Genomic DNA, 15,666 nt, shown 5'->3' with positions numbered 1-15,666 from the left:
TTTTTTTTCTTCTCAATTTCCCTGCTCCCCCCTCAATTTCTCTTTATTTCTATCAAATAAAATAGGAAGGGGTAGAAAATGACCACTAGGACTGGTGTATTCAAAGTGCCAGCACCAAGCCCCAGCGATAACCCTGGTGATATTAAAAAAAAAAAAGAAAAAGAAAAGGGGGAAAAAAAGGACTCATACACCCATGAGTACAATGTAATCTGATTAGAATATATGCAAAGAGGCTCTAGTCAGATGTGTAATGAAGATGCTATTAAATATGCTATTAATAGCAAGGGCTATTGCATGATACAGATAACTAGTGGAACAAGGCCCTCTACAGAGATGGTTCATCTTACCAGAAGCAGCACAAATGTAACTTCCCTGTGTCACAGCAAGGACAGACTTATCATTGCTGGGCAGTTGAGATTGCAGGAGGAAAAGAGTTCTTCTCTTTAGACTTTCCCATGTGATTTGATTAAAGATATTAAGCAATTTCTTAATAGTGGAAAAAAGCATGTAGTTATGTTAATACTAACCATGGACTGATTGCTTCATAGGATGGTGCTGGGGAGTTAACCTGAAACCTTGGGTGCCTCAAGCATGGAAGTCTTTTTGCATAACCATTATGCTACCCCACACCCACCCACCCCTGAACCCTGATTGCTTCTTTTTAACTGTTCTTACAAGTGACCAAATTATGTGGGTGTTGGTTATTCATAGAACTCTCTCAAGACTGCCATCATTTTGTCTTTCTAGTGACACATGTCTACTGATTGGAGTGCAAAGTGGATTCTCACGCAAGTGCCAGAGGGTGGTCTCCAAGTGGTTTCTGTTCTTAGATGTGCAACCTCGTATGACATGTACATTTGAAAAGGGTTCTAAAAATCAGTTTTTAATATGAAGAATTACTTGGTCAACTCTTTCTTTAAACAAGAATATGACAGCCCTGATGTTGGTTCTAACTTGCCTTCTTATATCTGTGCTGAGTTTAATCTAAAACATCCTCTAGTAAAATAATCTGTAGAGTTTCCATTGTGTGGCAGAACAGTTCAACATCTGAATTGTGGGGTAATAATGAGAACTCATGATGGAAATGGCATTCACACACACACACACACACACACACACACACAAACACACACACAAGTTCTGATTATATTTTTAAAACCATGTGAAAACTAGTGAAATCAAGGTTTCTATAGTATAGCCTGTAGTCTAATTAGCTATTATTCTACTGCCCGTCTCCTGGTTTTACTATTCTTCAATTATATCAGATGCTACATAGAACCTTTCTATTTTTTTATCCATTCTATCTTACAACTGCTTATAGGTTTATATTTAAAATTAAGAGTAAATTTTTTGAATAAAATTTATTTGGAGCAAGACAGTCAGGAACATAGATTTCCCTTGATATTGCAAAGTCTCTTAGAAAAAAAAAAACAGATATAAATATTTAGAAACTCTTATTTAACCCCAGAGTGTAAAGCCTATTAGTTTCTAGTGGTTGAAAAATGAGTTAGAGGGAACAGAAGATAGCTCACCCAGTAGAGCACAGGCCTTTGTAGTGTGTGAAACTAGGTTTAAGCCCTAGAACAGTTTGGAATCTCTGCATTTGTGTTGAGTGGCCCTGGGGTTGGGGTAGAGATGGGGCTGCTTACCTCATTCAGTGTGGTTTGGTTTCAAGTTGTTCTCATTCTTGGTTTAAGGTGGAAAATATTTGGTTCCCTTTTGTTTCTTTTCAAGAAATGATCTCTTCCTTCAAAATCTGGTACACCTACTTGTAAAAGTCATATGATCCAGAATTGTTTTCATTTGGGGTGGAATTAAAAGCCCCCTCCAGCCCCCATTCCACCCTAGCTGAGGGTAATAAATAGGAGGTCGAGTCCTCTAACTCAGGTCATGAAGGTGAGAGCTTGTGATGGGACTAGTGTCCTGAGAAGAGGAAGAGGACCAAGCTTACCCAGTGAGGCCATAACCAGGAACAAGGTCCTCCCCAAAACTAGATCCCCTCTTCACCCTGGTTTCTAGTCTCTTGAACTGTGAAAAACTACTGTTCAAGTTCTCCTGTCTTTATCTGTGGTGTTTTCATTGTAGCAGCTTGAATTGAGGAAAATACAAGAGGGAGTGGTTGTGATGTGTTGACACCTTCCACAGGGTGATGTGAAGCTACATTTGTGACAACGATTCTTGTAAATAACCATTTCCCTCAATCAAATGATTAAAAGAAAGTTGAAGCTTCTAAAGGGGGGGGTGTCTGTTTCAAAATTCATCCTTGACCATAACGAAAGTCCTGTTCCCACAGTCTTTAATATTCAAATTCCAAAATTACTATTCAGGGGCTGTAGTTTTGTTTTTTTTTCTTCTGTCAGTAGCTCTTTGGATGTTTATAAACTTATGGACCATACAAAATTATCAACTGGAAAATTAGTATTTGATGTTGCTATAAAGATAGCTCACAGGTTTATCAAATCTTGAGTCCTACTTGGGGTTGCCTCAGCAGGACTATATGGCAAGCTGTCCATTTCAGTAGCTATAGACTGAAAGCTTTTCTCCCTGAAACTCATGTTCAAGTACTAATCCCAAATGTGGCACTCTTTGGAAGTGGAGTCTGGTGGAGTGGTAATTTGGTTATGAGGGTTGGATCCCTCACGAATGGGACTGGTGCCACTGACAATGTTCTTGCTTGATCATGTGAACATACACAGCAGGCCCTTTCCAGACTCCTTAATCTCAAACTGCCCAATCTCCCAAGAGTGGGAGAAACGAATATTTATTATTTAACCCCCCAAAAGGAGTAAATTTGCTAAGCTTTTTTATTAGGTCCTAGGATTTAGTACTATGTCTGCTACTTTATCTTAGCAGTGCTGAACTTCCATATAAGACACTGATAAAGAGTATCCTTCCAAACTTCCTGATTTTAAAGGAAATAGTTTAAATGCATCACAATGAAGAATGTAGCCAGCTGTAGATTTTACTTTTATATAAGCTCATGGCAGGGTTAATGGTGTTCTTCCTATTCCTGGCTTAACACTTTAGAAGACACTTAAAAGACAGAAAACCAAGTATAATGTGATGACCCTAAAACACCAGTAAACCAAATGTTGAAAGATAAGTGTCTGAGATATTTGAGGAAATGTTAATGAGGCTTTGGTGTTAGAGACTTATTTTTACTTAGGCACATTCATGAATTGTGATTGTGTAAAAAAAAAAAGTTCACTTTTTAGCTGGGTGTTGTAAATATGTATTGATGTACAATTGACCACATCAGTGATCTTTAAATATATAGTTCAATAAAATTTCTGTACTACCACTGCTACCATTCATCCACAATGTTTTTATCTTCCCAAACTAAGATTGTCCCCTTTGAACATTAATTCTCCACCTCTTCTCCCAGTCCCTGACATGTACCATCTACTTCCTGTCTCTAAGAATTTGACTCCTTTTGAAGATCTCATATCAAGGACAATACTTGCCTTTTTGTGACTGCCTTTTTCATTCATCATATCATCCTCTGTTTATTCATCTTGTAGTGGGCTTCAGAATTTCCTTCTTGTGGATGGATAATGACCCACTGTATTTTTGCACCATGTTTATTCACCCATTGCCAGACTCTGATGGTGCCCATATTTTGACTGCTGAGAGTGCTGCTACTACGAACATGAATGTGCAAATATCTGTTCACCTACCTGTCTTCAGTTCTTTTGGTTATACACCCAGAAGTGGAATTGTTGGGGTCATGTTCTACGTCTAGCTTTTTGAGGAATCACCAAGCCATTTACATGTGGCTACACCATTTTATAATCTCACCAGTGATGTGGAAGGTTCTACTTTCTCCACATACTGCCAACAATGGTTAAACAAAAATGCCCATTTTCTCAATAGGTCTATACCATGAAGCAGAGCAACAGAAAGGGTTCCAGTCATCCATGGTCCTTAGAACACTTTACTTGCCCCTCAGACTTGAGTGTGGATACCTGCCCCATGGCTATAACTCCACCTGTGTGTCCCATATTGATTTTGAGACTTTCACCTTCCATCCTGTCTGTGAAAGGAAAAAATTAAGTTGAGCACTTTGCTTTTGGTGATGCACAACACATGTGGTAAAATTGCTTTTCAAAGTCAGTGGGACTGCTGTACACTTCATGAAATTGAGTACCTTATGGGCAAAAATGGGGTGGCATCTGGGGAGAAGACCACAGACTCTATTTTCCAGTTTATATGTTAAGTGCTTATAGTCCTTGGTGCATTACTATTGAGCTTTGTTACCTTCACAAATGACTTATATGCATAAATTATATTTGGAATGTCACGGAGTGTACATGTTCAATCTTAAACCAGTAAGTTTTCCTCAGGGTTATAGTTCCTACATGTTGGCCAAAGGTCTGGTCTGTAATCTCAGATGGTCCAGTGTTGGACAAAATTACTGTTTTTTATACATCAGCCTTTGTTCAGTCTCAGGGACCTTGTTCTTCAGTTATCTCCTTCTTATTCTAGTTTCATTATAAGGACCATTAGATATGAAATTAGAGTTAAAGGAAATAGGAGGCTGCTTTCTTTTCTTAAGAAAATTTATGTATTATGAATAGAGACAGAAATTGTGAAGGGGGAGATACAGAGGGGAAAAGAGAGTGGTCCAGGAGGTGGTTCAGTGGATAAAGCATTGGACTCTCTCAAATATGAGGTCCTGAATTCAATACCTGGCAGCACATGTGCCATTGGAGTGATATCTTGTTCTGTCACTCTCTCCTCCTATCTTTCTCATTAATAAAGAAGAGAGAAACACCTACAGTACTGCTTCACCACTTGTGAAGTTCACCCCTCCCCCCACACACAAGTGGGGACTGGGAACTTGAACCCTATGTACCACCCCCAGCCCTGGAGGCTGATGTCTTATTGGTTTCACTTTTCTTACAAAGGGAAAACAAAATGTAGGAGTCCTTGGACAAGGTCATTACCACTAACAAAATGTTTTCACTGGTTGGTCCTTGAAATAAAAAAAAAAAAAATTCTAAGAATTGTTGCCTTGGAGAACACAACACTGTATCCAGTAGCCAAACACCCAGGCTGAGGACACTCAACACACTGATTCACTTGGTGCCCTTTTCACTAAACATTCACTCTAATTTTAAAAAGCTCATTGAGAGGACTCGTTGATCAACCTATTGAAAGGCTCTTGAGTAAGTTTCAATTACTCAGCAAGGACATTTTCTAAGCTCAGAGGAATGAGCCTCTCAAATGACAGCTGCTGATCACAATTCAGTTATTGAGGACACACGCTGCCACTGACTCTCTCGTTTAGATAGTCTCATTAGTATTCAGAAATGTTATTCTTCCCATTGAACTGATAGCTGAAACTGTGACCACTATCATGCTCAGCATCACATAAGTAAGAAAACAGAGCTGGAATTCTTAGCTAGTTTGGCAGGTAGATGCCCTATCCACATTGTGAGCTACTGAGTTGTGTATACTATTATAAAGCGAAGACTGGGAGCTTTAGAGAGGTCTTGGAGCTGGATTCAGAAGCCAAACATTTTCACTTCCTCCCTTCCCTCTTTCTCGAGTAGTCTGACCTGTAAGGAGACCACAAACACAGATTTAGAAGGAGACACAACCTCATCAAAAACTCAACCGCTCACCTATCCTGACCCTCACATACACTGTCAACAGTGACCCTCTGATACTTATTTCTTATGCCCCTGGAAGATATGGAATTATAGAGTTAAAGGAGGCTCCTTTCTTTTCTTAAGAAAATGTACATACTATGAATAGAGACAGAAATTGTGAAGGAGATTTCATATCAATTATTATTCATATCAATGATAACTTTGTATCAATTAATAAATTGTACTGTGTAAAGATAATTGTTAGCAAAGATTGGAGGAGAGAAGAATTTAGGCAAACTGAAGGAACCAGAGATTGTGAGATTATTGAGAGAGTGAGGAAAGTGGTATATCCATGAAGCATTAGGAAGGATCCGAGAATTATATACAAGAATTTAAAGTACATGGAAGAGTAGCAGCCAGATACCACTAGGCTAAGGAGACCATGTATCTCCTCTGGAAAGGATAAAGGAAAAACAAAAGAAGGTACCAGCACATTAAGATGGTGTGGTGTTTTGGTGGGGGCGAAAAGAAAAGATGCACATATAAGGCAATGAATTCTAATTGACAATGAAATCCAATGAAGGTTTTGAACTATGACTCTTTGTTTCCTTGGTTTTAGACTCTTATCTTTCTTGCTTCACATCTGTCTGTGAGCATTGGCCAGGACTGCCTTCATTGTAAATATTGCCTGGCAACGTTTCAAAATCCGTATCTTGAAGAATTGCATGCACTTTCTCTTCTGGGCAGGGTCAGCATGCCCTTGTCTCTTCTTGCACCTATTATCCTCTCTACCCTCCTCCTATCTTGAGTTAGTTGACGATTACTGTCTAGCAAGTCACCAAAGGCCCAGGGACTTCTAATGTCAATGTGGTATTCTCTCTCAGTCAAGTAGAAGAGTCAGACTCATCCCTTTGGTTCTAGTTGAAGGTCTCTCAGGCAGCTGCTAACAGATGGTGACTATAGCTCAGCGTCATCAAAGTATCATTGGGTAGATGCCTAAAATATTCCTGTATATATCTGGAGCCTCAGAGAAGACACTGGACCTGAGTCCTAAGTCTCTCCAGGCACCAGATGGTGGTCTGTTTGATATGGTCTTTCTCACAGTACGGAGGTATCAGTAGTGGAAAGTGGTGTGACTGTCTTTTCCCAGACCAATGTTTCAAAAATTATCTGTGGAACAGATGACTCAGAAGTCACCAGAATCGTTGTTGTGTTCTTGCAATCCTATGAAGGTTAAAAAGTCACCCCAAGGGAATGGGATACTGAGGATGTGGGAATTCAGGGATAAGTGGGGGGACAGGTTTTGCTCTTCTACAAAGACTAGCTACTTTTTTTTATTTATAAAAAGTAAACATTGACAAAACCATAGGATAAGAGGGGTACAACTCCACACAATTCCCACCACCAGACCTCCGTATCCCATCCCCTCCCCTGATAGCTTTCCTATTCTTTAACCCTCTGGGAGTATGGACCCTTTTTTAAATCATTGTATTGGAGTAGGTGGTTAATGATTTTGTAGTACAGTTATTGACAAATGAGTAAAAATTATCATCTCATGACAGATGTCTGTAAGATACTCTCACCTCAGACTTAGGTCCTTTTCTACTGTCAAGCATCAGTACTCCAAGCTCCCCAGGGTCTTCCCTGGAGAAAAAGGACTAACACATTTCTAAATGAGACTCCTGTCTCTTTCTCTGCTTCTTCTAACAGAAACATATTAAATTATTGTCTTCTTTCTTATTTCACATTCTTTTTCTTTTCCATTCCTTGTTTATACTGAAAAATTGAAAGGCTTCTTCTTCTTTTCTTCTTCTCTCTTCTCTTCTTCTTCCTTCTTCCTTCCTCCTTCCTCCTTTTCTCCTCCTCCTCCTTCTCCTTCTCCTTTCCTCCTTCTCCTTCTCCTTCTCCTTCTCCTTCTTCTTCTTTCCTCCTCCTCCTCCTCCTCCTCCTCCTCCTCCTCCTCCTCCTCCTCCTCCTTCTGCTTCTTCTTTGCCTCCAGGGTTATCACTGGGGCTCAGCACCTGTACTACAAACCCACTGCTCCTGGTGGCCATTTTCCCCATTTTATTGGATATGACAGAATTTGAGAGGGGAGAGGTAAAGAGAAAGATAGACACCTGCAGACCTGCTTCACCACAGGTGAGGAGCCAGGGACTTGAACTAGGATTCTTGTGTGGGTCCTTCTGCTTCGTACTATGTACATTTAGCCTGGTGTGCCACTGCCTGGCCCCTGAAAGGCTTCTTTAAAAAAATTATGTATGTGTTTTCTTTTGAATTACTAAAAAAATTATTTTTTAAATTTTTTGTTATCTTTATTGGATAGAGACCACCAGAAATCAAAAGGGTAGGAAGTGATTGAGAGTGAGAGAGACAGACACCTGCAGCACTGCTTCACCACTTGTGAAGTGTCCTCCCTGTAGATGGGGAGTGGGGCTTGAACCCAGGTCCTTGCACATTGTAACGTGTACTCAACCAGGTACACCATCACTCAAGCCCACGAAAGATCTATCTTTACAAGAGACCAGAGTACCATTCAGCTCTGGCATATGCAGTACCTGAGGTTGAAGGTGTGGCCTCGGGCATGCAAGTTCTGTGCTCTACTATAATATTTCTCTGCCCCCCAGTGATTGCCGGATATATTTGTCACATATTGATGTTAATAATGTATGTATTCAGAAGGCTCTGAAAACCTACGTGACCTTTTCTAAGAAAGGCTTTTTGGAAAAATTAAGTAGCAGACACAATAAATTACACACACACACACACACACACACACACACACACACACACACACACACACACAATGGGAAACTTTATCCGTGCATTTGTATAGTGTGTAAGCTAATGTTAAATCTCCAATAATAAAAAATTATTTTAAACAAAATGAAACATTAAAAAAAGTCTCTTTGGGAGATCAGATTTGATCTACTTTTTAAGTACCAATGATAACATATCAGACTTAGAAGGCAGATCAGATTTAGGGAAAAGTGATCTGCCATCATGTTTGGTGTCCTTGGGTGAACTTCCCCACAATGTTGCTTTCATACTTAGCCACTAATTAGAAAACCTGCTTTCCTGTTGGGACTGAACCATGTCTCTCTCTCTCTCTCTCTCTCTCTCTCTCTCTCTCAGCTTATATTCGAGCTCTTACACAAGTCAAAGCCTGTTCTTTCTTAACTACCACCACCACCCCCAAAAAGGTTAACTTGAATCTAAAAAATTCATTGCATGTTCACATGAACATTTCAGAAATTCTTCATGTAAAGCTGCAATCTGCAGACAGTTTAGCTTCTGCATATGCCAGAGCTTAGGTTCTTGCAAAGAGTTATTAGAGAGATTGAGTGAGAACTAAAATCTCCAAAGCTTTTTCTCTGGTGACTGTGGAGAACAGTTCATGTGAGAGAAAATGGGCAGTTAGAGGTGGCAAATAATTAGAAGTTTTCCTCAATCCTTAAGCCCTGGGAAACTCTGCACAAAGGATTAATTTGCTCTGTGTGGTTAGCATTAGAAAACAACTCTCCAGGGGCAGCAGGACAGAGCAGTCCCAAACTCTGGGGGGGGGGGGGGGGGGTTAGGAGTCACAGTGGAAGTGGGGCACTTTAGGGTTCCTTTTAACAGGTGCAACTTCAGCATTTGGGGCCACTGCTCATTCTTCCTCAACTTTCTCTTGACATCTGAAAGCTGGCTCTGAGCAGTGATCAGTCATAGTACTGTTACCAAATCTGTCTTCATATAGAGAAGATAGCCCATATGTCAGTCCTTTTTCAGTCTAAAAAACACCATTAGCAATCAGCAAGGAGGCCTGGGTTTTTGTGTGGCTGTTCTCAGGCCTGGAATCTGTGGCAACATCATAGAAGGTGGGGGAAACACTTCTCTCAGGGCTCAACCATCAACAACCCCCCAGTAGCAGGAAGGCAGTGGGGTTTCAGAAGTCAGCAATACCTTCTATAAAGTTTCTACCTTGGATGCCCTCTGAACAACAGGCAGGATGCAAAGACCTTTTGAGATGCAGGGGCCAGGTAAGGTGCAGTGCTCCTCTCCCACCAGGACCACTACAGATGCAGAGACAGTGGTACTGGGCCAGGTTCATGGTGTGAATGAAGGGGAAATAAGGTATAAGAAGCAGACAAAGCAACAGGAAGACAGGGATCTGGGGTGTTAATGGGGTTACTCATTATTTCATTCATCCCTGCCCACCACCACCTATAAAGTCAAAGGTGCTTTTTCTATCTGCAGTAAGAAACTTGAAGCCAAGAATTTAAATAGCCTGCTTTTGTGCAACTTAGTTCAGCTAAGTATTTAGTAGTTGACATACAATCAAGCCTTGGATTTAATCCTTAGATGAAATGGAGAATTTGGGTCCCAGCCTGTCTGATAGCCTAGCCTATGTTCTTTTGCTCCCTGACCTCCCACCTGCCTCCCCTCCCCTCACCCCGCCAAGCTGTTAGTAATGGGTAATCCACTTATGACTTCAAAGGGGGACACTTGCTTGAGGTGGCCAGTGGGACCTAGTCCAGTAACAACAGTTGTCACTCTCTCTTGTTTAATCTTGTAGTGGAGTACGACAAGGAGCTCTCCCCTCGCCAGCGGCACCACAAAGAGTTCAAGTTCAACCTATCCCAGATTCCTGAGGGTGAGGCGGTGACGGCTGCAGAATTCCGAATCTACAAGGACTGTGTTGTGGGCAGTTTTAAAAACCAAACTTTTCTTATCAGCATTTATCAAGTCTTGCAGGAGCATCAGCACAGGTATGAGGTCAGGCACCCCCTGTGGTGGGGAAGGTGGTGGGGCTCTTTTTTTTTCTCTCTCTCTCTCTTCCTATATCCCCAGGGTGTATGTGGAAGGTGGCTGGAGTTTAAAGCTAGCACCTGAAAGTAGCAAGGAGTGTGGGTTGAATGATTGTGTGGGGATGTAAAGAAGAATTTTTGCCTTTAAGTCAGAGATCCCAAATAGTCTTCTTTCTCTAAGCAAGCTAGTGGATGTATCCTTGGTGATCAGTGAGTAGGATTTCCTGGGCCTGGAGATAAAATGTCCCTGTTATTGTTTAGTCTCTACTTTGGATAGTGGGAAAGAATGGCTGGACTAAATTCATACATGAAAATCATATAAGAATGTTTACAAGTAGATACTGTTCAAGTGACTAGAGGCTGTGTGTTTGTGCCAACAATACTTAAATACACTGTATATGTTATAGAATGTATCTTGGAGCTAAGTGTAAGTTTGAGTGAGTGAATGTGTGTGTGTGCCTGGAATGCATTTTTTTTTAATGCAGACACAAGGGGACAACAGACTTCACATGTCTGTATTTATCCTTCTTGACAAAAATGAGACCAGGTCATGTTACAAAAGAACCACCCCTAGTATGTTGGTGGGGCTGCCTAGCATCAAGAACTGCCTAGCACCCTGGTGCATAATGGTGGACAAGAACCTAAGCTGGGGGTGAGAGTGTTTCACCCATGCACACCCCAGAGAGATGGGAAATTGTACCCATATAGCAACAACTGTACTGTAATTAGTTAACAGCCACCCATAAAGACAAAGATAAAAGACAAAAAGGAATCACTTGCAAGGAGTAAATTTCAGAGAACTGGAAGGACTGCGAACCATCAGGTCAAACCTAGAGTATACAGAAAACAAGTCAACGGCCTTGATTTCTACTCAGTACTTAGAGATCAGTTGGCAATGCTATGAACACTTGATACACAGCTCCTCATTTGGAAGAACTAGAAACCACTCGTGATATGACAATCTGGTGATCACACAGTAGACATGAGAAAAATTATGAGGATGCAGAGAAGACAGAACCCCCTCAGTTGTTCAGAGTCTATGTGGGAATTGTCAGCCTTAGTTTTAGAAACCAGGTCTAGATTCTTGCTTTTGATATGGGATATGTATTGACTTTTCCAAGAATCCGGAGATGTAGAAATGACTTTGGTTTCTGCTGAGCCCTGGGATATGTATCATCTCAGTCTTTCAAAGGTACTCACACTAAAATAATAATGCTGATGTGCTTCACATAGCTACCAGGAGCAGTGAATTCACAGTGCTGGCACTGAGCCCCAGTGATAACTCTGGAGGCTAATAATAATGATAATGATATGATGATGCTTATGCATTATGTTCCTCAAAAGGTTTACTGTTAGCTTTGAGAGCACTGCCTACATTTGGCCCTTATACATATTCACATCTGTAATGAAGGCCAAGGATAGAGGAGGAAGAACAGAGGCCAGAAGCTGGGAAATGCTATGGTGTTGAGCATACACATTGGTGGTTGTATATGAAGGCTCAGTAGAGATAGCTACAGTAATACATATGCCATGGTCACTTTGGTGTTTCAAAAACAAACCAAAATTTCGGAATGAATGAGTTTTCTGTTGCCTGATTTTCATCCCTAAATAAAAGTACAGCTGACCCTTGAGCAACATGGTTTGGAACTGTGAGTATCCACTGAGACATGGATTTTCTTGTAAACAAATTACATAAACTTAGGGTCTCAATAAATACAGTGCACTTATTTATGAGTGTACTTTTGCTTCCGTTATGATGCTCTTAATAACATTTACTGTCCTCCAGTTTACTTTGTTTCAAGAATAGAGTATATAATTCATGTACTATACAAAAGTTCTGTCAGTGAACTGTTTGTGTTATCTGTAATACTTGCAGTCAACAGCTTGCTATTTAGTTAAGTTTTGAGGAGTCAATGTTACTCATGTCTCTTTGACTGCAAGTGGGAAGGGACTGTTACTCAAAACCCCTCAGTTGTTCAAGGGTCAGCTGTATATTCAGTAACTCTACTGTTAAGGATCATTTTAAAAAAATAAGTTATCCATTCACAGATTTTCTGCTCTCAGCATTTTAGAGAAGTGATATCCTGTGAATCTCTGGAATAGCTCTAGCCATCCCAAATTCAGTCATTGCTAATTTTCAATCAGTTATTTATCTCACTGTATATACTTTTTTTCTAGTGGAAATAATCCACAGGTAGCTTTTGGGCTGAGGAAGTTGTTTAGAATGCACAAATTTTTTCTATTCTGTAGGGGAAGTTTTACTATGAAAACTAGATTTAGAGCTTGTAACTATGGAATTTCTAAAAAAAAAAAAAAAAAAAAAGTGTGTGTTTTAAAGAGATCTAACAAACTGTTTAGAAGTGTTATGCTGAACTCCAGCCATACATGAGCTTTTGCAGTGAGGGTGTCATGATCCTTCAAGCCAACAATGAGCTTGAAGAACAAAACCCAACTAGTCCTCATTTCTGAGGACTCCAGCAAAGCAGAGCTGTGACTTCTCTGCCTCTCAGAGGAACAGACTTGGCAATTGTGTATGTTTCACATTTGTTGCACAAAGAAGGGCAAGTCCTGGGAGAAGGGGGAGAACTTTGCTTTTGAAGGCCTAGGCAGGAGGTGAAACTTTCTGATCCTTGGGCTGGGAGCCCAGGCTTCCCATTGTTCCCCACATTCATCCAAAGACCTCCAGATTGAAGTGTAGGACTCCCGGGAAAGTCTTCATCTCCTCATCTGTACTGTCTCGGGTATCTTGGCTAGAAATAGGTCTCCTGGCTCACGAAACCACATTATTTATCTAACCTGTGTTTACGTGGAATTTGTAGCATTTGACAAATTAACTTAATTGAACAAATGTTTATGTTTCCAAAAGTTGGATTCTTTGAGAAAGAAAAACAAAGACAGGTCTTTCTGTGTTGGTTCATCCACTCAGCTGAGACAGAAGTTATATGTGGGATTTCTAATATAAAAGACAGCTAGAAAGACTGGTTCAGGGAAAGTCAGGTCAGAAAAGATTCCTTGTTGTTTTCGACGGGCTGGCTTCACGGGCGGGTAACAGACGACCAGGGACTCATGGCTGGGTTGTATGCAGTATCTCTTTATTCATTCAGGACGTAGCACAATCTAAGCCGAGCTAAGCTAAACTAAACTAAAAACTACAATCTTGTCCTTATAAATATACTAGCCCAGTAGGGTGGGAACAGGATGCGATGCAGAGAGGGTGGAGAGAAAAGTGACTGGTGAAAATCAGGGTATGACAAGGAGAGGGGGCGGAGCAGGTGAGAATTCTACCACTAAACCACCAATGCCCTGGAGGGAAGGTGGTGCTTGTTAACAGAGGCTATGTAAATAAAATAAAGTGGCTATGTAAATAGAATAGTGTTAAGCAGGGGGGATTAAACTAATGAAACAGAAGGGGTTTTTAGAAGCATACCAACAATTCCCCCTTTTTAACTAATGGCCATAGTATCAGGATTGTGGGGTGAACAGAAACCTATATCATACAGGCATTTTCAAAAGAACTGGCATAAGACATGGAAAACAAAATAGGAGAGCAGCAATAACCAGTGTGATGCCAAGGGGAACATTTCTTGCCTGAAAGGGCAAGGCCTAGCAGGCAAAGGGGCATTTCTTGTCTCTGGGAGCGCTTCATGCCTCTGGGGGCATCTCTTGCCTCAAAGGGCATTTCCTGCCTCTGTGTGCATAACCTAATAAGGAGGGGGAGTTTTCCGCCTCTGGGGACAGAGCCTGCAGGCAAGGGGACATGGTCTATAAAGTCTCAAGGCAACTGGCTGAAGTTAGTCTTTGAGAAACACAGCAGCGTGTACCAGTAAGTCCGATGGAGGTGTCAGTCCAAAGTAGATGGTCATGGAAGAAAATGCCAGGGGATGAAACACTGCACATCTGTCTCGATGGGGAATGTTGGCCACCAGAATTCTGCTTTTCTGTAAAGAGTGATCTTTGAAGTCTGTGAATCTGTTTCTTCAGGTCGTGCCAGGTCACATCATTGGTTTCCGGGGGTGTGTTGTCATTCCATCTTGTGGGCGATGTCAGAGAACAGGATCCAAATGGATTTCCAGGAATTCCATTTGAGTAGATGCTTTTTCATGTGAAGACTTGACAGCTGAAATTCACTTACTTGTCAAACAAAACTTGTAGCAGATTAAAAGTTTACTATAATTGATAACTCCATTATAATTGGAAGTCCTTTCTAGTATGAATTCAAAGTTGTTGAAACAGTTTAAACTGAATAAAGTGTGGAAAGGTAAACAGAAGAATCATGGTAGAAGCCTCAGGCATGAGAATAATTAACATAATCATTGCACTATCTGCCCCGCCCATAACTCATACCGTTTCAGGATTAAACATTTCAGATTTATGCCAAGACATAAAAAAAGAAATCAAAGGAGGAAAAAACAATTTTTTGGATTCTTTCTGGATGTCTCTAGAAATCATGGCTGCGTCCAGCATTTTTTTTTTAAGTCAGTGTCAAACAAAAATTCAGTCATTCAAATCACTCTCTTACGAAACAGATCTCACCATGTAGCATCAAGAGTCCCCGGAGGGTGTCCTAGTCCAAAAAGCTCTTCAAAATTCCATTTAGGGTGCTTCTGACTGTTCCTGCTGTATTTCTCCAGGCACCCATTTTTAAAAGTGTCTTCCCATCGAAGAAAGAATCCAGTCAGGAGAGTAGAACTAACCATGTGTCTCCATTCTTGGGGACTGCCATGGTACTGGAGAATGCTCCTCAAATTAGAGTAGTCCTTCTCCATGGGAAACATGCGAGAAGAAGTCCAGAGAGTCCCAGTGGAAATCTCCGTGCATATCCCAAGGTCTATGATCACAGTCATAAAGAACCAAATTGTGGCCTGGAGCAAAATGTAGTCCTTTTCCTCGGGAAACATGAGAGAGGGAATCCAGAAAGTCCAAGGAGAAATCTCCATGCATCTCCCAAACTCTATGATCCCGGTCATAAGAAACCAAAGTTCCCGGTCAGGGAACCGAAGTGTGGCCCAGAGTAAAATCTTCCAGAGACAGAGAAACTGTCTCATAATGAAACAGTAGAGGCTTTGGCAAACCTCTTCATAAGTAGAAAGGCAACCCATGGTGGATGGGTAGCCAAGTTTACTTATCTGGGCGATGGGCGGGTTAGGTCCCAAGTCGGTGCCGGTCTCTGTTTCAGGGTTTATGTCAGTCCCTTGTTCGGGTGCCATATGTCGGGCTGAGCTTCATTGACGGGAGACAGACGACCAGGGACTCATGGCTGGGTTGTATGCAGTATCTCTTTATTC

General features: G+C 41.1%; 1 protein-coding gene across 1 annotated transcript in view; it reads left to right on the top strand.

Moving 5' to 3' along the window:
• BMP6 (bone morphogenetic protein 6) overlaps positions 1-15,666 on the top strand; it is a 146,443-nt gene that overhangs the window by 109,082 nt on the left and 21,695 nt on the right. The window contains exon 2 of the mRNA XM_007524254.3: positions 10,150-10,342. Within this exon, the coding sequence (XP_007524316.1) occupies positions 10,150-10,342 (193 nt within the window). The remainder of the gene's footprint in view (positions 1-10,149; positions 10,343-15,666) is intronic.

This window comes from Erinaceus europaeus, chromosome 4, assembly GCF_950295315.1.
Source record: "Erinaceus europaeus chromosome 4, mEriEur2.1, whole genome shotgun sequence".
Taxonomy (NCBI): domain Eukaryota; kingdom Metazoa; phylum Chordata; class Mammalia; order Eulipotyphla; family Erinaceidae; genus Erinaceus; species Erinaceus europaeus.
Note: the sequence above shows the minus strand (reverse complement) of the source record. Positions and strands in the feature narration are given on the sequence as shown.